At 51.3% G+C, this 21836-nt stretch overlaps 10 protein-coding genes across 10 annotated transcripts; 5 read left to right on the forward strand and 5 right to left on the reverse strand.

The window, feature by feature from the left end:
* Positions 1-195: 195 nt before the first annotated feature.
* On the forward strand, positions 196-1959 carry COCCADRAFT_23312 (uncharacterized protein; the record flags this gene model as incomplete). The annotated part of the gene is made up of 1 exon (XM_007710449.1): positions 196-1959. One exon carries the CDS (start codon positions 196-198, stop codon positions 1957-1959), a length of 1764 nt encoding a protein of 587 aa, XP_007708639.1.
* A 331-nt stretch (positions 1960-2290) lies between these two features.
* COCCADRAFT_86562 (uncharacterized protein) lies at positions 2291-3052 on the reverse strand (the record flags this gene model as incomplete). The annotated part of the gene is made up of 1 exon (XM_007710501.1): positions 2291-3052. One exon carries the CDS (start codon positions 3050-3052, stop codon positions 2291-2293), a length of 762 nt encoding a protein of 253 aa, XP_007708691.1.
* Positions 3053-3774: 722 nt separating this feature from the next.
* On the forward strand, positions 3775-4992 carry COCCADRAFT_2010 (uncharacterized protein; the record flags this gene model as incomplete). Its single annotated transcript, XM_007710433.1, has 1 exon — positions 3775-4992. One exon carries the CDS (start codon positions 3775-3777, stop codon positions 4990-4992), a length of 1218 nt encoding a protein of 405 aa, XP_007708623.1.
* A 54-nt stretch (positions 4993-5046) lies between these two features.
* On the reverse strand, positions 5047-6429 carry COCCADRAFT_86747 (uncharacterized protein; the record flags this gene model as incomplete). Its single annotated transcript, XM_007710502.1, has 3 exons — positions 5047-5198; positions 5254-6228; positions 6291-6429. The coding sequence occupies 3 exons, from the start codon at positions 6427-6429 to the stop codon at positions 5047-5049; spliced, it is 1266 nt and encodes a 421-aa protein (XP_007708692.1).
* A 493-nt stretch (positions 6430-6922) lies between these two features.
* COCCADRAFT_86716 (uncharacterized protein) lies at positions 6923-9002 on the reverse strand (the record flags this gene model as incomplete). Its single annotated transcript, XM_007710503.1, has 3 exons — positions 6923-8172; positions 8223-8656; positions 8710-9002. 3 exons carry the CDS (start codon positions 9000-9002, stop codon positions 6923-6925), a joined length of 1977 nt encoding a protein of 658 aa, XP_007708693.1.
* Positions 9003-9453: 451 nt separating this feature from the next.
* On the forward strand, positions 9454-11124 carry COCCADRAFT_2013 (uncharacterized protein; the record flags this gene model as incomplete). Its single annotated transcript, XM_007710434.1, has 8 exons — positions 9454-9478; positions 9548-9558; positions 9616-9636; positions 9687-9701; positions 9757-9904; positions 9972-10717; positions 10765-10810; positions 10877-11124. The coding sequence occupies 8 exons, from the start codon at positions 9454-9456 to the stop codon at positions 11122-11124; spliced, it is 1260 nt and encodes a 419-aa protein (XP_007708624.1).
* Positions 11125-12092: 968 nt separating this feature from the next.
* On the forward strand, positions 12093-12827 carry COCCADRAFT_86631 (uncharacterized protein; the record flags this gene model as incomplete). The annotated part of the gene is made up of 1 exon (XM_007710504.1): positions 12093-12827. The coding sequence occupies one exon, from the start codon at positions 12093-12095 to the stop codon at positions 12825-12827; it is 735 nt and encodes a 244-aa protein (XP_007708694.1).
* A 2246-nt stretch (positions 12828-15073) lies between these two features.
* Positions 15074-18308, reverse strand: COCCADRAFT_86599 (uncharacterized protein; the record flags this gene model as incomplete). Its single annotated transcript, XM_007710505.1, has 2 exons — positions 15074-16866; positions 16916-18308. 2 exons carry the CDS (start codon positions 18306-18308, stop codon positions 15074-15076), a joined length of 3186 nt encoding a protein of 1061 aa, XP_007708695.1.
* A 283-nt stretch (positions 18309-18591) lies between these two features.
* COCCADRAFT_54419 (uncharacterized protein) lies at positions 18592-19127 on the forward strand (the record flags this gene model as incomplete). The annotated part of the gene is made up of 4 exons (XM_007710506.1): positions 18592-18627; positions 18680-18738; positions 18891-18977; positions 19088-19127. Coding segments are annotated over 4 exons (222 nt in total), but the record flags the coding sequence as incomplete, so codon positions are not given.
* Positions 19128-19534: 407 nt separating this feature from the next.
* COCCADRAFT_86519 (uncharacterized protein) lies at positions 19535-21602 on the reverse strand (the record flags this gene model as incomplete). The annotated part of the gene is made up of 3 exons (XM_007710507.1): positions 19535-21123; positions 21187-21302; positions 21436-21602. The coding sequence occupies 3 exons, from the start codon at positions 21600-21602 to the stop codon at positions 19535-19537; spliced, it is 1872 nt and encodes a 623-aa protein (XP_007708697.1).
* Between the last annotated feature and the right edge of the window lie 234 nt (positions 21603-21836).

Raw genomic sequence — 21836 nt, forward strand, 5'->3', positions numbered from 1 at the left:
CGACAAGTAGGGGTGGGCGTTCCGCCGTGAACCTCTGCGGCGGGCATAGATTTTGGGCAGCCCAAGTCCGGAGTTGGATGTGCGCGATCTCCACCGAACTGAGGAGACGCACCAGGCTGACTGAAACGTGCAGAACCTAAGCGTGCTCTGGAGCGCAAATATCCTTAAATTGTTTTACCCCTCACTACCGTCATCATGGTTTTCGCATTCGATCATGACGATGCGCAGCTCGCAGGCAAGGTCCCGAACACTTCCGAGCCTGCCGTGCCAAACGATGACATGTTTGCCCTGGAGGATATAGACATGAGTCCTTCAAAAGTACCCCTCCATGTTGGGACCCCGCCGATCAATATCGTCAGCCCTATGCCAAAGCGCAGCGCACAGCCCAACCCTGAGGGCAAGCAGCTAGGACCAGACAAGTTGGACTTTGAGGCGGTTATGAAGAAGGCCCAGAAAAACAAGAGGAAGAAGAAGAAGGGACCAAATGCAGGTCTGCAGGCTACTAACGTGACTCGTGGCTTTCACACACCCGTCACATCGGGTGGAGAAGAGTCGGACTATTCCATTACGAGCACCCCACGGTTCGGGCCCGTCCGCTCTGGACTCCCTAGCGTGACTAGCAGTCCCGCGCTACGACCACAGTCTACCATGGGAGGCATCAGCAGCCTCAAGGCCCAATTGGAGGCCTTGAACTTGGCCTCCAGAAGCGATTCCCCCATGAAGGACTTTTCCAACAAAGGTGTCGCCATGAGCCGGGTCGCATCGCATATGTCTAGCAACACCAGTATGTCTGGTCGAGAGAGTGATAGCGACCGTACGGAGATGGAGAGTTACGAAATTGATTTGAACGCCGAGGATTTTAGCGCTGATACGCTTTCTAAGACATCGACTATGTTGAACAATGGGATGGCACGCAAAATGACTGCAGAGGACTTTGAACCTTTGATGTGCCTTGGAAAAGGTAGTTACGGTACGGTGCTGCTTGTCAGGCAGCGTGAAACTGGACGTCTGTTTGCGCAGAAGCAGTTTAAGAAGGCATCCATCACCGTTCACAAGAAGCTTATTGAGCAGACCAAGACGGAGCGCAATGTTTTGGAGAGCGTGAACCGCTATCCATTCATTGTCAACTTCTACTATGCATTCCAGGACCAGGAGAAGCTGTATCTGATCCTCGAATATGCACAAGGTGGCGAGCTATTCCATCATCTTGCCGCTGAGCGCATGTTCACCGAGGATGTTGCAGCCTTCTACATGGCTGAAATGGTACTTGCTCTCGACCATCTGCACCGCACTGTCGGCGTCATCTACCGCGATCTGAAGCCCGAGAACTGTCTCTTGGACTCCGAAGGCCACCTTCTCCTCACCGACTTCGGTCTTAGCAAAGTCACTCTCGACGAAGACAATCCTTGCCGCTCTTTCCTCGGTACCGTAGAATACATGGCTCCGGAAGTCGTCCAAGGTCTTGAGTACGGTGCAGCAGTAGATTGGTGGTCCCTCGGCGCCCTCGGTTTCGACCTGCTTACTGGCTCACCCCCTTTCACGGGCAACAACAACGCCAAGATTCAAGAGAAAATCGTAAAGCAGAAGCTCTCGCTTCCCTACTACCTCAGCGCCGATGCCAAAGATCTCCTCACCCGCCTCCTGCGCAAAGACCCCAAGAAGCGCCTCGGCTTCAACATGTCCAAGGACCTCCAGACAATCAAGAAGCACCGCTTCTTCCGCAAGATTGACTGGAAGAAGCTCGAGGCCAGGGAGTTGGAGCCACCGATTCAGCCGCTAATCACGGACCCAGAGTTAGCAGAGAACTTTGCTCAGGACTTTACGGATTTGCCGCTTAGCCCTGTGTTGACCAAGAAGTTTGATGATTCACTGTTTGAGAGTCAGAACAACAATCCGTTTGGTGGGTTCAGCTTTGTGGCGAGTCAGAGTCTGTTGGATGGTGGGGAGTGGGGATACTAGAGAAGAAGTGTTGAGCAGTTTCTCGTGGGGCGAGCGTTTATGTTTGCATTGCTCGATTGTGTTTAATAGCAACGTTTGGCTTCAAGTGACTTTTATTAGTTTTTATCGTTTCAGGAATTCATATTAGATAACGTTGTTCAATGAATCTCAACAAGCAAAGTGAATTCTGGGTGAAATATATTGTTTTATTGCTTCATAACTGCCCAGACCAGTTCATCCCAAACTCCGCGCTCGTGTGATCGGTATCATGCGCAAGCAATCATGAGTACTATAAACCATGTAGGTATCGTCAAGAAAGAAAGGAATCTCGTGTGTCTTTCAAAGAACTCGTCTATGAAGTAGGGGCAGCAGCGGGGGTCTGTCCAGCCTTCTCGCTGCTCTCTGCGGTGGTGGCAGTGGTAGTGGTAGAGGCACCAGTCTCCTCAGCCTTCTGCTTCTTGAGGTCTGCCAAGTGCCTTGCCTCGTTGTGGACATCCATGACAGTCTTGTTGCCCTGTTCATAGAAAGCACGGAGCTTCTGACCGGTAGGGGTTGAGGCAGCCTTGTCAAAGTAGCTGGTCAAGGTGTTGAAGGCAGCGTAGCCCTTGTTTGTGACGCCGAGCTTCTGGTCCACGACCTGAGCCTTTTGTGTAGCCTGGGTCTTCTTGTCGACGTTGTTGATGAAGTTCATGAATTTTGAGCTGTAGCCGTTCTGCTTGTCTGCGGCCAGAGCACGCTCAATGGCCTTGTCTGAGATGGCATAGCCGTGGGCAAGGTACTCGGCAACGATGCGTGCGCGGGGCTTCTGTTCCTGCTCGATGTGATGGTCGCCATCCTTGGCCTCTTCAGCCGAGGCGGACTTGTCTCCGGCAAGCTCGTCGATGCTCTTAGCAGCAGTGACGTGCACAGAGTTGGGTCCAAGCTGAGTGTTGTCGAGGAGAAGGGCGGTCTTTGCGGCGGCGGCCTTCTCAAAGGTGACGGAAGCAGACTGGGCATCGTCGCCGGTAGGCTTTACACTGATGGATTGAATCTTTCCGCAGAAGCTGAAGAAGCTCTTGATCTCCTCCTCGCTCGTCTTCATGGAAATGTTCTCGACGTTGACGGTGGCAGCCATGATGGTGGATGTGTATTGTAGTTTGAAAGGTGTTAGGTTGTAATGGATTGTAAGTACGTAGAAACAAGTACGGTAGTGTAGAGTGTATGGCAGGAGACACGTATGGCCAGGGGTATTTGTAGCAGTGGTGAGGGGTGCGGAAACCAGCTCAGAGAGGGGCGCAGCCTGACGACGCAAGGGTGCAATGACGCAGGTGGGGCGGTGCTAGTGGCGTATAGACGGCATACCACGAGCACGAGCGCGAGCGCGAACATTCACGAAACGCCACCATGTCCATACTGTCTTTCATGTGAAACTGCACTGCCACATATGCAATTGCCTAGAGAGCACATGTGTAGATCAAGTAAGTCATGGCTAGACTATAATGGAGTATGATCATCTTTTACGCAGTAGACGCTTGTATTCGCCCGGGTTTATTGATAGCGAGGAATGGGTAAGCACAGAAGCACCGAGGCCAAAGTGCGGCATTTGAAGAATTACGATATTTGGCTATGTAGATGTACTCCATAAATTATGCAGAAATCTCACAAACTAGAGGCAGGAACATGTACACATGTGGACTAATCAGGGCTGGAATAACCCACTACGAAGCTTCATCACTCCACCAAACCCCGGCTTAAGCTAACGTCATAGCTCCGTAGTCCCATAGCACTTTGCGTGAGCACTTTGCGTGAGCTCTAGGCTCTGATGAACCGTTTCTTTTCACCCAATTGATACCAACAATGGCTTCCAGGCTAATTACCCAGTCTCCGCGGGCAGCGCAGTCGTGCATCCGCCGCGCGCAAAATCTTGCGCCAACTGTATCGCAGCTCCCACAGCGTCGCTACATTTCCGCCTATGGCTACGAACAAGCAAAAGCCCTCACCTTCTCCGAGTATGGAGAGCCTCCTGCCGTGCTCTCTCTCCACAGTCATTCCATCTCGCCGCCTCATAGCAATCTTATGACCCTACGATTTCTCGCATCGCCTATAAACCCCGCCGATATCAACCAGATCCAAGGTGTCTACCCGTCGAAGCCTAGATTCACAACCGACCTAAGTACCCCAAAGCCAATCGCCGTTGCTGGAAATGAGGGCGTTGCTGAAATCATTGCGCTGGGCGAAGGCGTGAAGAAAGAGGGATTCAAAAAGGGCGATTGGGTATTCATGAAAGGACCTGGCTTCGGAACATGGCGCACACACGCAAGCGCCACAACCAACGACGTAGTAAAGCTCGACGAGCAGATGCGCGAAGGAATCACAGCAATCCAGGCCGGCACTGTATCCATCAACCCATGCACGGCCTACCGGATGCTCCGCGACTTCACCACCCTCTCGGAAGGCGACTGGTTCATACAAAACGGAGCAAACTCTGGCGTTGGCCGCGCAGCCATCCAGCTAGGCAAAAAGTGGGGCTACAAGAGTATCAATGTAATTCGTAGCCGCGACGACAAGAGCAAGGAAGACGCTATGAAGAAGGAGCTGCAGGACCTCGGCGCAGACGTTGTCATTACAGATGCAGAGTTGCAATCGCAAAGCATCAAGGATCAGGCCAAGGAATGGACAAGCGGGGGTCGCGCACCCATTCGTCTGGCACTCAACTGTGTGAACGGCAAGGCAGCAACAGCAATGGCGAAGCTTCTGTTTTCATCTGCGCACTTTGTTACCTATGGAGCCATGTCTAAGCAGCCATTGACCATTCCTGCATCGATGCTTATCTTCAAAGACATTCACTTCCACGGCTTCTGGGTAAGCAGGTGGGCAGAGCAGCATCCAGAGGAGAAACAAAAGACTGTTGCCGACGTGCTGGACATGACGCGAAAGGGTGAATTCAAGGACATGCCTGTTGATGAGATCAAGTGGGAATGGGAGACCAAGGGAGAGGAACTCATTGCCAAGGTCAAAGATACACTCGAGGGATACAGGAGCGGCAAGGGTATTTTTGTCTTTGGCAAGACATAGACTGTGTAGTCTTTGTATATAGAAATTAAGTGTGTAGCATTGTGCCTAGCTTCTCTACTGCAAGAATACCCTCGACCCATTATTCGGCAGCGGCGCTCTAAACAGCACAAATGGTCTCTCTCTGCGATCCGTCCCTGGGTAAAACGACGAGCTAAACGCAAGTTGGTTATCCGTAAAATACAGATACCCATCACTTCCAACCGACACTGCATTCAAGTCAGCACACCAAAAAAAAAGATACAAAGAGGGAAAGAAACTCACTAGTATCCACCCAACTAATCCTCGGATCCCTCACAAAAACCGTCACAGACGCATTTGCCGGATTATAAAACCCCACCTCATTCTGCTCCATATTCCCCGCATACACAAACCCATTCGTATCCGTCTCAAACCCATCACTCACGCCCCTCTCGCCCCTCCTCTGCACCGCCGCCTGCGTCCTTAACTCCACACTTTGGTCGCTCCTATCCCGCAGCCGCTCGGTAGGCACACTATATAGCGACCTCCCACCCACCGGCCCAAAATACAAGTCCTCACCCGACGAGGACAAAGCGATGCCGTCACTGCCGAGGGGAACGGTAGTAAGAGGGAGCCCCGGACCAGGTATGTAGTATAAAGGGTGGCCCCAGACATAGGGTACAAAACCGCGCTCAGCACGTACCTCTGCTGTGCCGTCGAGACGGCGCCAGGACTCGCCCGATGCGAGATCGACGACGACGATGCCGTTGCGGCCTTCGCTTGAGGAATCGGTAATGTACGCTACGCCCTTTCCCGTCGTACCGCTTAGACTAGGGCGCAGATCGAGGCGGATGTCGTTGAGGTACGAGGTCGGGTATGCGACTGTGGGCGGGAAGATGATTGTTTGGAGGATGCTGTTGCTGGAAATGTCGACGGAGATGAGTTTGGCGCCGCCTGGGGAGGCGGGGACGAGGGTCCCGTCCGGGGTGAGGGCGCGGCCGGTGTCGAGGATCCAGAGGCGGTCTTGGGCGTCGAGGACTACGCTTTGGACGCCGATGAGGTAGTTGGCGTAGTTTGCGCCGACGGGTGGGGACACGGTGTAGTTGATTGCTCCGTCGGGTGGGTTGTTGATGTCTACATTTGGATAAGGGATTTCCGTTCCGTTGGCTAGGATTTCTGCTACGGCGTGCTTGTTGTTGCTGCCCGTGTTGGTGTTGTTGGGGTCGAGGCCAGAAGGGTAGTTTGAGAATCTACGCCCGGTCTTGGAGACGGCGATACCTAGAGAGGGGTGTCAAATTTGAGAATGATTGAATAGGTAAGATGTTCAGGCAAAAAGTTACCAGTTGGCCATTGATCATTGTAGAGGTGCACGATTTCGAGTGGTGGGCCTGCAATGCCAGGATCAGAGCGGATTCGCTGGGCGCTCGATAGTACGGGGAGCAAGGTGCTCAATGCCGCTACAACTGAACTCGCCAACATCTTGAGTTGCAGAGTCGGTATAGACACATGGTTTCATGATGTCTGCCATCGTCAACTTATACAATTCTACATTGAGCACGCGTAAACTGCGAAAATGACCTCAGATGATACGACTAGGCAGTACAATAGTCTCCACGTCATGTACATGTCAGGCAATTGCAAAAGAACAAGGGTAACGGTCGATCTAGCTCTGCATTTGAGGTTATATCCAAGAGTAGCTACCTATTTACGGTTTAGACTCTACAATGGTTCACCCCGCTTTTGTGATGCAATGTGACATTGGCGGTACGGTGCGGACGGAGCTAGACCGGGGTACCTGTTCTTGGACTAAGAGCAGGAAGGCTCGTGTTTTTGATGTCGTAGAGATTTGTATAATCTTACAATGGACAATGACTGTCCTCATTTTTAAAATCGGATGAAATCTAGTCTCGTAAAGCGTAGCAGATGGAGGGACACTGAAATTTTGTTTGCAGCTGTCGTTTGGTCCAAACTTTCATCCAACCCAACTCTTGACAACCTCTTTTAAAGATGTACTGTTATCTGTCCCAACCCAGGTGTGTGATTGTTCCGAATCCTCTGAATCCTCTGGTGCATCAGCAGAAAACCTTGCAACCTTGAGCTCTCCGTCATTGAATTCAATTCTAATATCCTTTGACGATGCAACACCCTTCTTCGCATCCTTGGTCCGAATCGAGAGCCGTGCATCTTGGCTTCTGGTCTGCGCGCGTGAAGAGTAGTCGTTCTTGAGTAATCGATGGGCAACGTGGAGCGAAAGGATCCAGTCCAGATATGACTTGAGTTCCTCGACAGTAGCAAACTTCTGCTGCTGAAACAATCCAAGATCGGAGCTAAGCGTGGACGGAAGATTTAATCTGTGTTCGGTGCCGAAGGTGGGTTGACCGATGATAGTGCGTGTAACGATACTCAAAGTTTCCGACTGTGCGCCGTTTGAAGTAGGGAGGGTCAAAGTAGCAGTTCCACCAAACGGCTTCATGAAAATCTCAAAGAGCTGATCAGTAGCTGATATGCCTTTCTTGGATGATGCTTCTAAGCTTCCAACAAGCGCTGCCCAAGAATTCTCACGTGTCGTTTCCAACGTCACGTTCAGACCGGCGCTGCGGAGAGTCTTCGCGACGAATCCAAGATAGGCGTGAAGCGAATCCACGCCCTCAATGTGGTAAAGGACAGCAAGGAGGGTACGTAGCAATGGCGGTGGTTGTTTCTCACGTGGTTTTCCTGTTAATGGAGGCGGGAGCTGTGATCTCCGATAGAGACGCATGCTATGCTCGTGAGCCAGCAAAAGGCGGAGTGATTCGGCAATATTCTTAGCCAGCCAGTCGTACTCACGAGATTGGTTATTTGGTATAGGATCGTCTCGGAGTACGCAATCGATGAGCAGCTTGCGGTTTTGGGACAGGCTGCCCATTTGAGGCGCATCAACATAAATGACAGAGTCCCGGAATTCGACCCCGTATGCTAACAATTGGCGCGTCTCCAAACTCATCTCGTAATATAGCTCTTCTTCAAACAAAGAATCTCGTGCCAGCTGGATGGACTTTTCCAGTGACTGATTAGCGAGTTCCGTGTCAATTGAAATTTGAGATGTTCCGGTGATTTTTCCATCGACGCTGATTCGAACGCGGAGTATCTTTGGCTTTAGTGCAAGAGCTGGATCTAGAATGATGCTGCCATCCTTGTCCATTTGCAGAGGGGCGAACCCACGGGCTTTGAAGTGATCACTCGCTAAAGGTTCTGTCAGCTCTGGTACGTCTCCGTTCAATGGGTGCCCCTACCTTCTGGAAGTCCATAGCGCACTGCAAAAGGCGCGTGACGTACGTTTTGACGCAGACGCTGAATAGGCCAGCCCTTGTCCGAGACGGAGACAATCTGATGCCAGTATTTTGTCTCACGTCGAATTTCCTTCTCCAAGTGTTTTGCTGCCTTAAGGATCTCATCTACTGACGAGTCGAGCGCGTCCATACGTGCGCCTTGTGCCACGACCTCTTGTCTCGCCTCGACATCCTGCAACCTCTGCTGCTCTTCGGGCTTTCGGATGCGGTGTTCGTGATTCTCCCGGCTCATACCAAAAGACCCGAGAGGAATGCCCTGGTTCAGACCTTGCTCGCGAAAGGTTGGGCTGAAGAAGTTGAGACTGCGCTTGTTTGGATCTTGCGACAGGACGAGGGAGACGAGGTCGAGCGCATTAGTAGCAGCAAACTTGGCCCACCTGTTTCTTGTCAGACGTCGCGTCGTCGGCATGGATATGCGGGCGATACGTACTCCAAGTGGCTGTACATTTCCTGGCCTGCTTTGAACACCTTTTCTACTTGCTCCTGGCGGGACGGCGCATCGGTTTCCTTGTCCTTGTCCTCCTGCTTGGTTGCATCGTCGGCATCGTCGGGCACGTGTTTTCCCGCGTCAATGTCTTGCTGCAGCGACTGTTCGGTGATGTTGCGCAAATGGCCCCGTTCGCTTGCGAGCTGCTCGATCTTGATCAATAGGTCTTCCTGGGTCAGCTCTTCCTTTTCGGTAGCTGGCCATGGCCGCAGCGTGACATTGTTCAGTGAATTCATGGCGACGGCAAGGCTAGCAGCGGCAGAGGGGATTGTAGAAGGTGAGTTGCAGTGGTTTGCTCCGGCGCGGTGGGCCCTTGCATAAAGGTCGGAGCTCTCAGTAGCGGCCGCTGGTAGATCCCCCGCTTATCGATTGTCGGCTTGGGTTGCACATGGAGCCACGGGTTCCTGGTGCTGCGTCCATTGTTTGGTGCGGAGAGGCAAGTGATGGCCGAACCAGTAATGGCCGTCATACATCCAAGTACAGCCTCTTGTTGTAGTGCATGTAGTAGCTTTGTGCGGGGACATCACAGGTCACCTGTGCATGGTCCCTTCCCTCTCCAGCCACTAGCGGCGGACTCCGATAAGCTTGGACATACAGCCTCAACCATACTGACAGCTCATACCTTATTGCTTCTTCTCCCATCTTCCTCTCTTTTCCTCCCCTCTCACAGACTGAATTGCTGCCAAAATGACGACAAGATACCGTGTAGAATGTAAGTGCTGACCCTTTTTGCCGCTATGGCTACAACCAGTATGCTGACATGATGCCCTCTGACTTGTAGATGCTCTCAAGGTGTGTGCAACGTGATTAACTAAGTATTTGGTTGTACACCGCTAATACATCTGGAAGACTCATCGAAGAGATCAGCTTGTGAGCATCACTCAATTTCTACTCCCTGCTTAGGCTAACCATGCTATCAGATTGAATGGATCAAGGTAACACCCATTGTGCCTCTAAAATCACATTGGCCGGTTTCTCATAGATTTTCAGGGTCTATTAGCTGTCCCGTTTGTGTTGCACTCGCATCCTACAGCCGTGTTTGAGCCCAATGGCGAATCGGTCGAACAGCAGGCCAACATTGCCCAGCGGCGGTATGCTGAGATTATGCGTGATGTAGAAGAGATAATCAACGATCACAGTGAGTAACTGAAGCACGGGGATTCTCCCAAGCATGATCCAAATCGTTCTGTATTGACACCATACAGTTCAGCACCAGAAAGATGGCAAACCAGACCGGTCAAAGCTAAAGCTGCTGGTACCGTCAGTAGCAAACTTCTTCACACCACTAGCACTACATGATGCATTCATATGGCAAGACCAGCGGCGTTTCATTAGCCACCGGCGTTTTGTGCCTCCTTCTTTTAATGACGTTCGTCTGGTTCTCAACACAGCCCAGGTAATGAGTCTGGTCCGCAATGGCCCATTGGAACTCGTGACTTTTGACGGAGATGTGACGCTCTATGACGACGGAAAGAATCTTGAGCCCGACAATCCGATCATCCCAAAGATACTGGGACTGATGCGGCGTGGATCTAAGATTGGCATTGTCACGGCTGCCGGATACACTGAGGCAAAGCCATACTACGGAAGACTTCACGGCCTGCTCGATGCCATTCAGGCCTCTGACCTGCCTCGAGAGGCTCGTCAGAACTTGCTCATCATGGGAGGCGAGAGCAACTTTTGTTTCAAGTTTGACGAAAACAGCCCAGTGCTGCTGCGGCTAGTACCGCGAGCAGAGTGGCTGTTGGAAGAGATGCTGCTATGGCATGAGACGGACATCAAAGACCTCCTGGACCTGGCAGAGGCCTCGCTGAGGGACACGATTCGGAACTTCCGGATGGAGGCCAATGTGGTGCGCAAGGAGAGGGCAGTAGGCATTGTGCCCAAGCCTGGATATAAGTTTTGCCGTGAAACGCTAGAAGAGACAGTGTTGATTATTCAAAAGATTTTGGTATGTGCGTCGGAGATGGGGGTAGAGGGCTGTGCTGACACTAGTAGGAAATTTCTGAGGTTGGCCAACGGCTGCCGTTTTGCGCGTTCAATGGTGAGTTGCAAGGCGGGACCCTGGACAATATGAGGTGAAGATATATGTGTACTGACACGAAAGCAGGCGGAAACGACGTGTTTGTTGACATTGGGGACAAATCATGGGGAGTGCTGGCGTGTCAGCGCATCTTTGGGGGAATTGCAGGCAGCAAGACACTGCATGTGGGCGACCAGTTTCTTAGTGCGGGAGCAAATGATTTCAAGGCGCGATTGGCGTGCACTACAGCATGGATTGCCAACCCGCTAGAGACGTGCCAGTTGCTGGATGAGATTGCGGAGCTGGACGAGATTCACCAGCGCAAGACGCGGTGAACGGGGAGGGAGGGCAATGAGGGAGTTGTGTGTAGTATGTAGTACATATGTATGTAGTGTATGTATGTATGTGTGTATGTATGGATACGGAAACACCGAAGAAGGCATGCAAGGGGCGGCAGGGCGATTACATCAGCATGTCGGCAGCCGGCCAATCAGGGGGTAGGGTGAAGCAATGGACATGTCAGCGGAAGAGGGTGGTGTAGGCTGGAGGGGCGACTGTCAACAAAACACAGAGTTATCCGACATGGGCCGGGTCTGGAGACGCAGTGGTGCAGTATGAGTCTGGATGGTTGTATGGATGTCGACGTCGTGATCCGTGGGCGAGGGCGGCGCTGAGTGGCGAGTGGCTGGTGGCATGGGGCCGGGCAGGCTAGAGAGCGGCGGCGCAGGGCGGGCAGCCATGGCATGCCAGGTACGTGGGCTTGGGCTGCATATCCTCTGCCGGCGCGGGTTTTATGCATGTGCCTATGTACTGTAGCGACCGTCTATGTACACATCGAGTATGTACGATTGCTGTATGTTTCCATGTCGTCGCCGTTGCGGATTGCGCACTTGGGCCGGCCACGCATCGGCGCCCTGTCCATACGCCATCGTCCACTACCCTTCGCCTCGCTGCGCCTCGTCTCGCCTTGCCTTGCCGCGCTCGCTCGGTTGCGTGTCTTGCGTCTTGCGTCTTCCGTCTTCCGTCGTGTTGCAACTTGTGCCAACACCCCCGGTCCCTGCTACCCACTTCTCGACCCCCCGGCCGTGGAGACCCCCGTCACGTTCCTCCGCTTCATCAGCCCGACGCACCTCCTGAAGCTTCCACCCACCTGCGGCCTCTTGCTATAGTACTTGTTGCTATTCACCCGCTGCTGCCACGCCAACCACAGCATCTCCACTGCCGCCCTAGCAGACTTCTCTCTGCTTCCAACCTCACCCCAACATCACTCCCCGCCTGGTCCACGCGCCTGCCTCTGCCAGCCATGTCGTCGACAAAGTTCCAGTACAAGCCATTGACGCTGACGCCCATCAACTTTTCCCTCACAGAGGGCACCTCGATACCCGCGCCGCTCGACAGTCCTCCCGACTCGCCTCGCCCTCCCACACCGGGCAAGGGACCGCTCTCCTCCCATCCTACCCCCAAGTCGCCCGCCTCGCCACCCCAGAGAGAGTCGCCTCCTCCAGAAAAGCCGTCCGACAACGCGACTCTCGATTCATACCCGCGAGAGAGCCGCACCAGCGATGGAGCAAGCACCGTGTCCCCCACGAGTCCCTCGAGCAAACGTCCTACGTCTGTGCGTAAGTTTCTCGGCATTCGCACCCTCTCCTCCTCCGACAGCCTCAAGTCTGACCGGCCGGGCTCTCCCGCGACCATCACCAGCCAGGCGCCCAGTCTGAACAGGAGGAAGAGTGGCAGCTGGTTCGGTAAGAGGAAAACTTTTATCGCCGGCCCCGTCCCAGAGGGCCACGTCGACACGCCCACCTACGCAAACACTCGCACCGTATCGCAGCCCCAGCCTGTCCAAGCTCCGGAACAAAAGGGCCCTCCGGCCCCAGCTCTACCTGGTCTGAGCTCTTTTGGCCTCAATGAGGATGCGCTGAGTCTGAGCGCCGATGATCTATTCAAGGATATTGGGAAGCACGACGAACCTATCCAGCCCAAGAACAACTACTCCAACTCGGACAACAAATCAAAGTCGACACGATGGGAGCTATGAAAACAAGAATCCTATTAATAACAAGCATACTCACATGCACCACTTGTGGTGCGAGATATGCAAGACACCAAAGGGGACGAGGAGGAGGACATTCATGTTCATGACAGCATCTTCTAACGGCATCTCAGACTTCTTCCTAACGCCCTTTACTTTTTTCCTCTGTTTTTTTGTTTATCACATATACACCCTTTTTTTTCCTTTGATGACACCAGAGGCCGCAGGTTTGGGAGTTTTTTGTTTCTTCTTTGATTCAGGAAAATCTGTGCCATCAGTCTCCTTGCTCTTGTCTATTCTCCGTTCTTTTTTCCATTATTACCCCCCATCTGCGTTGTGTGCCGATACTACGCACACAATGCATTTTACAACCAAACGATACCCCCCCAGTCGAGAACCAGTATGGTAATGGAGAGAGAGAGAAAAGGCACGCAGAGCGGAGCAAACTTTGTTGGGGCCCGAGAGGCTGAAGGAGAGGAGGGTGATGAAGATGAAGAAGGAATATACCTTCATTGACGACTGGGAGGAACAAAGTTACTTTATTCCATACCAATACTATTCTTCACGCCAGCCTCGCTTGGCTTATTTTTTATTCATCTGTTTTTTTGTTTCCGAAATACAACCTCGCTAGTCTGTTCCAGTATGATTGCCAAATGGAGAATCATCGATCTCCAATAACTATATCATTTCCTTTTCCTTTTCAAACAGTCGACCCAGATCACTCCACCGGAACAAAATCCAAGGAAATTATAATTGCTTTTTCTACCCCTCCACCCACTACTCCGTCCCGCACCGCAAACGGTCCGCTAGCAGCCAACACCCTAATTATTCCTTTTTTTTTTCCTCCCTTTCCCAATTTATCCGAACCTTAATCCACTCTTTCCGTCCCTTCCCGCCTCTCCCCCTCCCACTCATTCACTTCCGTCCCCCAATATCCGATAAAGCAACGTCTACTTAACTACCACCTTCCCTTTTACTTATTTCTCTTTTCCCCTGATCTCTCACTCCATTCTTCCCACCGGACCCCGCGGTTTGTTCGCGGAAAAACCTTATCCGATGTAGCTGGCGGAATAAGGGTTTTTTGTTTTTTACTTGCTGTATTCCGCGGCGTGGGAGGGGGAGTGGCGTGGTGTTGTGTTGTGGCGCGGCGCGACGGACTAAAAGCGCTAATTAAGTCCTTCACACATATAACCCCTGTATAGACTCAGACTTTGGCAACTCATGAACCCTGGTGGATGAGAGATAACAGGTATTGCGAATTTTTTGTTTGTTTCAAAACGCGTTATCGTTCTTTGATATCTTGGTACAGTACTGTTGATAGACTCAAGTCGGATATCGGAATAATTAATGTCGATAAGAATTGATCAGACTAAATACCATGACATTCGCTCTGAGATCAACCATCACCATACCTAGCAACACAATGACCAAAGAACAATAAATAGAACATCATAACTTTCCACAGCAGCTCACCTTTCACAGCCATGCCTAAAAATAAGTAAAAGGTTATTCTTCCCGCGCTAGCCCTAAATCAGCAACAAAAAACTGTATGTACATATACTTTGATTCAAACTTCACAAAAAAACGAAATTACCAAATCCAACCAAAACTCAAACATAACAACACGGCACCGAGTGCAAAAACAACGGAATACGATCAAAAAGATGCCCACTCGCGGAATCGAACCGCGGATCTTCGCATTTCATACAATATGATACGAGTGCGACGCTGTACCACTAAGCCAAGCGGGCTAGTACTTTGATGGGAAATTTTCTACGAGGCGCATCTATAAAGCCAATGGTTGAAACAAAAAAAAAGAGAGCTGGAATCGAGGGGAACCACACGCTGACGGCACGGAGATAGAAGGGGATGATGCAGGTGCGTTGGTCCGAGGGTGGGGCGCTGACGGCGACCCCGCAATCGTCTGGTAGCGAAGGGGGGTGCGGCCTTGGGGTATGCAAGGACTGGAATAACCGAGTTGGGAAGGGATTGTGATGCAAAGGAACGAACGTGTGGAAAAACAAGTATGCGCAGCAACCATAGCAATATCGTGACAACCCTTTGCTTTAATAAGGACTCGTGTTGAAAGATGAATCATCAACACCATCCCCCAAAACATGAAGGCACTCCGAATTTCACAGTACCAAAGATATCTCCAGAAATTCCAAGCATACAAACATGTCAATGTCATTGTATCCTACAGAAGAAGAAAGTACGAACGAGATACATAATCGCCAAAATATGCACAGCGCCTATGCCGCTACTTTTTGTGTCTTGCCACCAATCAACGCCAGAATATTACTGAAAAGGCCTTGTGGAGGCGGGGGTACGGAGCCATCATGCAGCACGTTTTGTAGGTCCTGCATGTTGAATACATGTTCGTCTTGATCAATGTCCTGAGTGAGATCCTCCGACACCAAAAGGTTGGCTAGGGGTCGCTCGGGCTCATCGTCTTCCATGTCAATCTCATCTGGGTGGGTGATGCGGTGCGCCTCGAGCTGCTCTTCAGGTGGCGGAGTAAGAAGTTGCAGGGGGCCTGCACTTGGGCTGATTGACCTGAGGCAAGAGCGTGAGTCGAGGACAATGTAGCCGCTCTCGCTTCTTCGAGATGCAAGAGCTAGATTCATAGGCGACAAGGTCTCCCTCCACAGTGCTTTGTGATGCTCTGGGCTATAGATCAAGACCTTGGACGATGCCTTTTTGGTCTTCGAACCGTGTAGCTCACTCTTTTCCAGTCGAGGTAGTGCTACAGCAAATGTACTGTCCATCTCATTCGTCGCAAGTCGGACCAGTGGCACGCGCTCCAGGCGGTTAAGGCCGGGGGTCTCGATGGAGACGCTGTATACAAGCTGATCGGCGACCATGTCCCATACGGTAATGGCATCTGCGACTACTACCAAGTACTGTCCGACGAATCCAAGACCGGACAAAGCAGTCACATCGATCTCTGTCAGTGATCGTCGAATGGTTCCGCTGCTGGTGTCAATCAAATGTGTCACTCCCGCATCCTCTTCGAAATTCCAAGAAACAGACATGGCAAGAACAGAGCCATCTGCGGAAAAGGCTAACCGCGAGGTGCGTGGGGGCAAGGATTGCTGCGATCCTTCGGTAATATCAAGCTTGTCACTGATCTCAATTGCATGGTCGAGTGACCAGGTAATCAGACCTTCTTGATGAGCCCCGCGAACGATAACGCCATCGCGTAATCGCGTTTTCGGCTTCCAGGTCCTTACAACATGATCCTCGCCCACAGTCGCAAAGCCAGCACCAGTAGGGTCAGCAACAAGATCATAAACACGGCCATTGCCACATCTGTCCTCGAAGAAATGCGGTGCGTCGATTCGAGTCTCCAACTTCCATTGTCCACTGCTGTTGTCGCGTCGCCAGATCTTCAGGTATACCTCTCGGCGGTTCAGGCGCTCCTGCTCATTGAACTCAGGGATGCCTTCATTGAGGTAACGAGTGTCCGATTTTGGTGGAAGCCATTCATCAACTGTCGCAAGCCATTCTCCGTCGTGGCTGATTTGAATGTGTGTAACGTTGGGCTCTTCGATCCGGCCGCCGTCTGGAGCAACATTAGGCTCTGTTGCATTGTTGCGTGTCAATGCCTGTCGGCTCTTGGCACGCTGGTTCGCAAGATCAAACGTCTGTAGGTATGGCTCTGGTTTCAAGCCTCCCTTCTTTTGACGGGGCTGTGACGAAGGCACTGCAAATGATACTTCGTTGGGGTTTGTGGGATCTACAGTCATAGGTACTGCCTCGAAGATGCCAAGGTACATGTTGCCAGATTTGGTCTCTTTTGGCATTTGCTCAGTGTCGATTCTTCGTGACTGGATGCCAACAATGTTGGTGCGTGCCTCGAGCTCGGTCGTGGACAGAACAATGACCGAGTTGTTAGCAAGTGTCAGAGCATAAGCAGAACCCGTGGGTGAGACTACGATGTTTTCAATGGCTGCCGACAAGTGAGGTAGGTGTTGTGGTAGTCCTGTAGCAAGCTGCCAAATCGTGAGGACAGTCTCATCGCCACCAGAAACAATGTAATTGCCTTGTCATGTTAGTAATCGTACAAATCCCTAGAATATGAGCACACTCACCATCTAATGACCACTTGACGGATCCCACCGCGTCTCGGTGCCAGTGTAGGCGCTTAGGCCTGAGACTCTCAGCAGTATCTGTTCTCTCCTTTTTGCCCTTCTGACTGCTTTCAATTGCAGCAAATGAGGCCAATATGTCCTCGAACAAGAGGATGAGGCCCGTCTCCTCGCCAACGGCAACATCAAGGATATCCCTTTGATCTTGTGCACCCTTCTTTCCGTTGCTGGCTTCCTGCTTCTCGCGATGGTAAATGTGGAAGGTTCTGATGTGTTTTGAGAACTTCAGCTCGCGCCAGACGTATTCAAATTCGTGAAGCGCTGTTTTGGTGATCTTAACACGCTTCCCAACAATGAGTGAATCGGCAGTTGCAACAATGACGTATTTGCCTTGTAGGAGAACCTGAATATCGCGGATTGCAGAGCTTGTGTTGAGTATCTGTTTGAGCTCCGACTTGGATTCGCCAGCTGAAATTTGGCGGTTGGTGCGAAGAGAGCGGAGAGTAAGGCTATGACCATCTTCGGCGTCATGGCAGTACACGAGATCTTGATCAGACTCGGGCTGTGTGACAACAGCCATGTTCTGGACCGTAGTACCAATCTCCCATCGCCCGGTCTTTTTACCCGTTACCCAGTCCCACAACATGATTTCTCCAGACGAGTAAGCGGCATAGATTAGGTGTGGCGCTACAGTCGAAAGAGCGTATGCTGTGAGTAATCCAGTATCGTTATCCAAGAGCTCGTTGACAAGTAAAGATGTATCTGTGGCATAGACACACAGCGACTTAAGATTCGCAACGATTAGGTATTTCTCATCTTTAGAGAATACTGGGTCCGCAGGCAAATACCATCCTCCTTGAGCAGGGGACACAACCCAAGTTCCCGACTTTTTGTTCTTCTTCTTCTTGACCAGTTCCAATGTGTCGGTCGTGCCAAGGTCATTGCGCTCTGCTTTATTCTTCTCTTTTCTCTCCTTCTTCGCCTTCTTTCGTGCTGCCTTGTCCACCACATTGGCTACTCCGTTTGGTTTTTCTTCCTCAGCTTGCGCCACTTCATCGGCGATTCCGTTGACTGTTGCGCCGACAGCTTGTGCCTCATCATCGTCTACCGATCCGTTCTGCTGTGCTTGCGGCTTCTTAGCCTTCTGCGCACTTGTGGGGGTACCATTGGTCGCATCTTTGTCTACGCCATTTGTATGTGGCGCCGATTTCGATTGCTTCTTTGGAGTAGTCGTCGTAGTAGATTTGGGGGTCGAATCAGTCGCAGAGATTGTGGGTTCGCCGTTGCGACCGTCCTTGAGCGCCGCCGCGGCCTCTTCTTTCCTCTGCTTCTTGGCCTTCTTCTGCGCTGCAGCTTCCTCTCTCTTCCTTTTTAGTTGGGGAGTTGCGTCCGCCATGGTAGCTGCTCCTAGGAGTAAGCTTGGTGTAAAAATTTACAATGGGTGACGATTGTCGTAATGGTCGTGCACTGAATGTATCTTGAGAATCTTTTTTGATGGAGCTGGCCCGAGCTTTTCACCGCCCGCGTTCTTAGCGCGCCGCCCGCAACTTTCTTTGAGACGGCATCGCGAACGCTGCGCACTACCCACCACAAGTTTACTACGTTTTTACGTTAACCCAAGACTGCAATACCGCGATCGCGATACTTCGCTCGACTTGTAAAATACTCAAAACTTGAAAATGATTGTCCCGATCCGTTGCTTTTCTTGTGGCAAGGTACTATGACCACCACTCAAGCTCATGCGCGCATACACTGATCCGATGTTAGGTCACCGGCGACCTGTGGGAGAAATACATGGCACTTCTCAGTGATGGCATGGAGGAAGCGTAAGTGCCCCACCTTCCCTCGACCCTCCTACCGACCTCCTACACCCTATCCATAATACCTTGGGGTAGGACGATGCTTTTACCCCAAGTCTACACACGCGAACCCCGAGGCCCTTGTTATATATACTCTGCTGATATGCATATTCTTCCAGTGAAGCACTCGATAGCGTCGGTCTTCAGCGCTACTGCTGCCGCCGCATGATTCTCACTCACGTCGATCTGATTGAGAAGCTCCTGAAGTATGTCCCTCTTTCTGAGCGCGCCGACCTGGCTCGGGAGACTAGTCGCCGCGATCCCGAGAGTCAATAGTTTTGATTGCGTCCCGGATGGAGGCTAACAGTATTCACAGGTACAACGCCAGCGAACGAGAACAAGCCCGCGCGGCCCGCCGATAGTCGACAGACGATTTGAACGAACTGTTTGGAGTTTGGGACAGACATGCATTTACATGGTACGGCGTTTTTAGGGCGAAAGATATTGGTTTGCACCGACAGGCTTTACAAAAGCACCGCTCAAAACTTGAAGGACATGAACCGTAAGATGGACGCGAGATTTGTGTTGAGCCCGTTATATGCTCAATTTAATTCCTGCAATTTGGCATCGTAGCGGCATCATCGGACATTCGATCTTTCGAAGACAACCCTGTGCAAGCAGTTTCGTGGGCTTTCATTCAAATCTGTTTTCCTTGGAGACATTGCGGATAAAGGCGGAACACGTGCATGACAGGGAGAATAGCGATAATCACAAGATTCGTTGCGTATGGAACTATCTAAATCACCCTCTAAATCGACCTTCATCACTCATCACACTTGCCTGCATCCCCACCCCAATGTTCCTCAACCCATTCCGTCATGATATCCGTAAAGCTCTTCCCATCATCATATTCCAACGTATCATCCACACTATGCTTCTCACCTAAATATTCCAACGCCAACAAAACCCACTTCTCAATGAACTGGTTATACATGAGATCCACAGTCTCAGGCTCCTGATCGTTGCTGCTCGCAGGATCGAATCCAACAGCTGATTGGATACAGTTTGGTACACTGTAAAAGGCAATCGGCTCGTGGATTGTGTCATCACCATCTGTACCAGCGTCATCTTTTGTCGTGTAACCTGGGAAGGGCTTTGGTTCGTCTTCACTGGTACTGCTGAGAGGTGCCTGGCCGTGCTCGGGTTTCGCAAAAGCAGTCTCAAGTACCTGAAGCATGTGTGGCCTAGACTTTGCTGCGAAGGCTTCTGGAGGTTGGAGGAATTCTCTGCTTTCCATCATTTCCAATAGGATTGGTCCCTCGTTGTTGAGAAGTTTTATTACTTGGCTTGCTGCTTTGTATGGTACATCTTTGATGTATCGGATTGCGCTAGTAAACGGCGAGACGAGGAATTTGGTATCTTTGGTGAAGGGCCCCTTGAAAATGTCGAAGCGGATGGCGCCCGTGTTTGTGAGAACCAGTGCTTTGCCCCCGTCGCGGATGCGGTCGGATTTCTCGATTGACTGGGGTAAGAGCTGTTCCTCGATCCAGGTAAAGATACTCTCATTGTGGGGGTATGGTCTTCGACTGATCCATAGATCCTGTGGTGTGCAACCGTATACCTTGCCGAGGCCGAGAGATTCTCTGGCATCGCCAATGGCTTCTGATACTTTCTTGCCGTGCTCGGTCGGGAAAGTCTGATCGTCCTTTCCAGTATGGTGGTGCATGGAGAATAGGTTGTTGTCAATATAGCGACGAGAAAAGGTGAGCGCTGAGCTTTGAGGCACAGGTGCTGCGTCTTTTGTCCCTCCAGTGCTGAGTCCAGCAATAGACATGAATCCGATGGTTTCCATGTACCGACCGCTCTCGAGAGCTACCGACTTACTGTCGAAGATCTTGTAGTCACGGATATGGGTATGTCCTCCAAAGAACTGAATGGGAGTGTCCCAGTGCAAAGCACGGATAGTAGAGAACAGCAGCGCATACTCTGTGGAGCGGATATCAACATGACCAAATACGAGAATAAGATCGACGTCTTGATCCTTGAGAGCCTCCGTAAACCATTCTTCTTTCACAGTGTCCTCAACTCTTTGCACGACGCTGTTGTTGGCATTGCCTGTAAAATCAAATAAAAAGCCAAAGGCCAGGATGCGGATCCCTTGATTCTTGGTGGTGAATTTCTTGAATCTTTGGGCAAGAGGCTCCAATTTTCCGGTTTTTGGATTGTAAATATCGAGGTTCGAAGCTATATAATTACCCTTGAAGTCGGGAACAGTGTGGAAGAATTCCCCTTCAGCGGTATTAGCTTTGTAAAGCTCATGGTTGCCAGAGCAAATAAGGTCAATTTTTTGCTCCTTGGCAATCTCATATGTGAACTTTCCCCGAGGTTTTGAGGAGTCGTAGATTGCATTGCCTAGAATGGTAAAGAGGCGAGGTCAGTGTTTGTGTCATAAGTATTGAGTTCATTTAAATTTACCCTCTACTCGGTCTCCGGTATCGACGAGCAACATATCGGATCTATCCGCATCTGCTTTTTCGCGCATGTGTTTAGCAAAGGAGACATAATCACCCCAGTCTGACGAATAGGATGCTCTGATGCACGTTAGAAATCATGTTGTACCACGGGCCATTACAAGTAAACAAGAACTCGCAGTAAGATGGAGTGTTTGTTCCTCGACGAGCCAAGTATGACTTCACCAAGGAGTATCAGGAAGATATCACGTACTCTTGCAGATGACCTCCCCACCAGCCGTGAATGTCGGTGGTGTGCAAGAAGTTGAGTTGGGCCCATGGCAGGTCACGCAGGGGAGCCGCTTTCGGCGGTGGCGCTTCCGGCTGAACGCAAAACGCCCCTTTCAGAACAACAACAAGAATAAAGAACTGGTGAAACATGATGAAGGAGGTGAAGATGTTGTAATGTTCACCTCTGTAGTGAATACGCTTGTACCTAGGCAACCATCTAGGTACCAGCGGTGTACGAATATGACGTAAGCAACCGGGCGCACGAGACGACCAGAAGGGGATGTAGTGGTGATGGAAGCAGAGCAGTGCGAGATGCTGCGCGCCTCGAGGGTGAACGCGAGCAATGAATGCCGGGCAGCCAATCAGGCGGTGAGGTGCGCGGTG

Source organism: Bipolaris zeicola (assembly GCF_000523435.1).
Source record: "Bipolaris zeicola 26-R-13 unplaced genomic scaffold scaffold_18, whole genome shotgun sequence".
In the NCBI taxonomy this organism is placed as follows: Eukaryota; Fungi; Ascomycota; class Dothideomycetes; order Pleosporales; family Pleosporaceae; genus Bipolaris; species Bipolaris zeicola.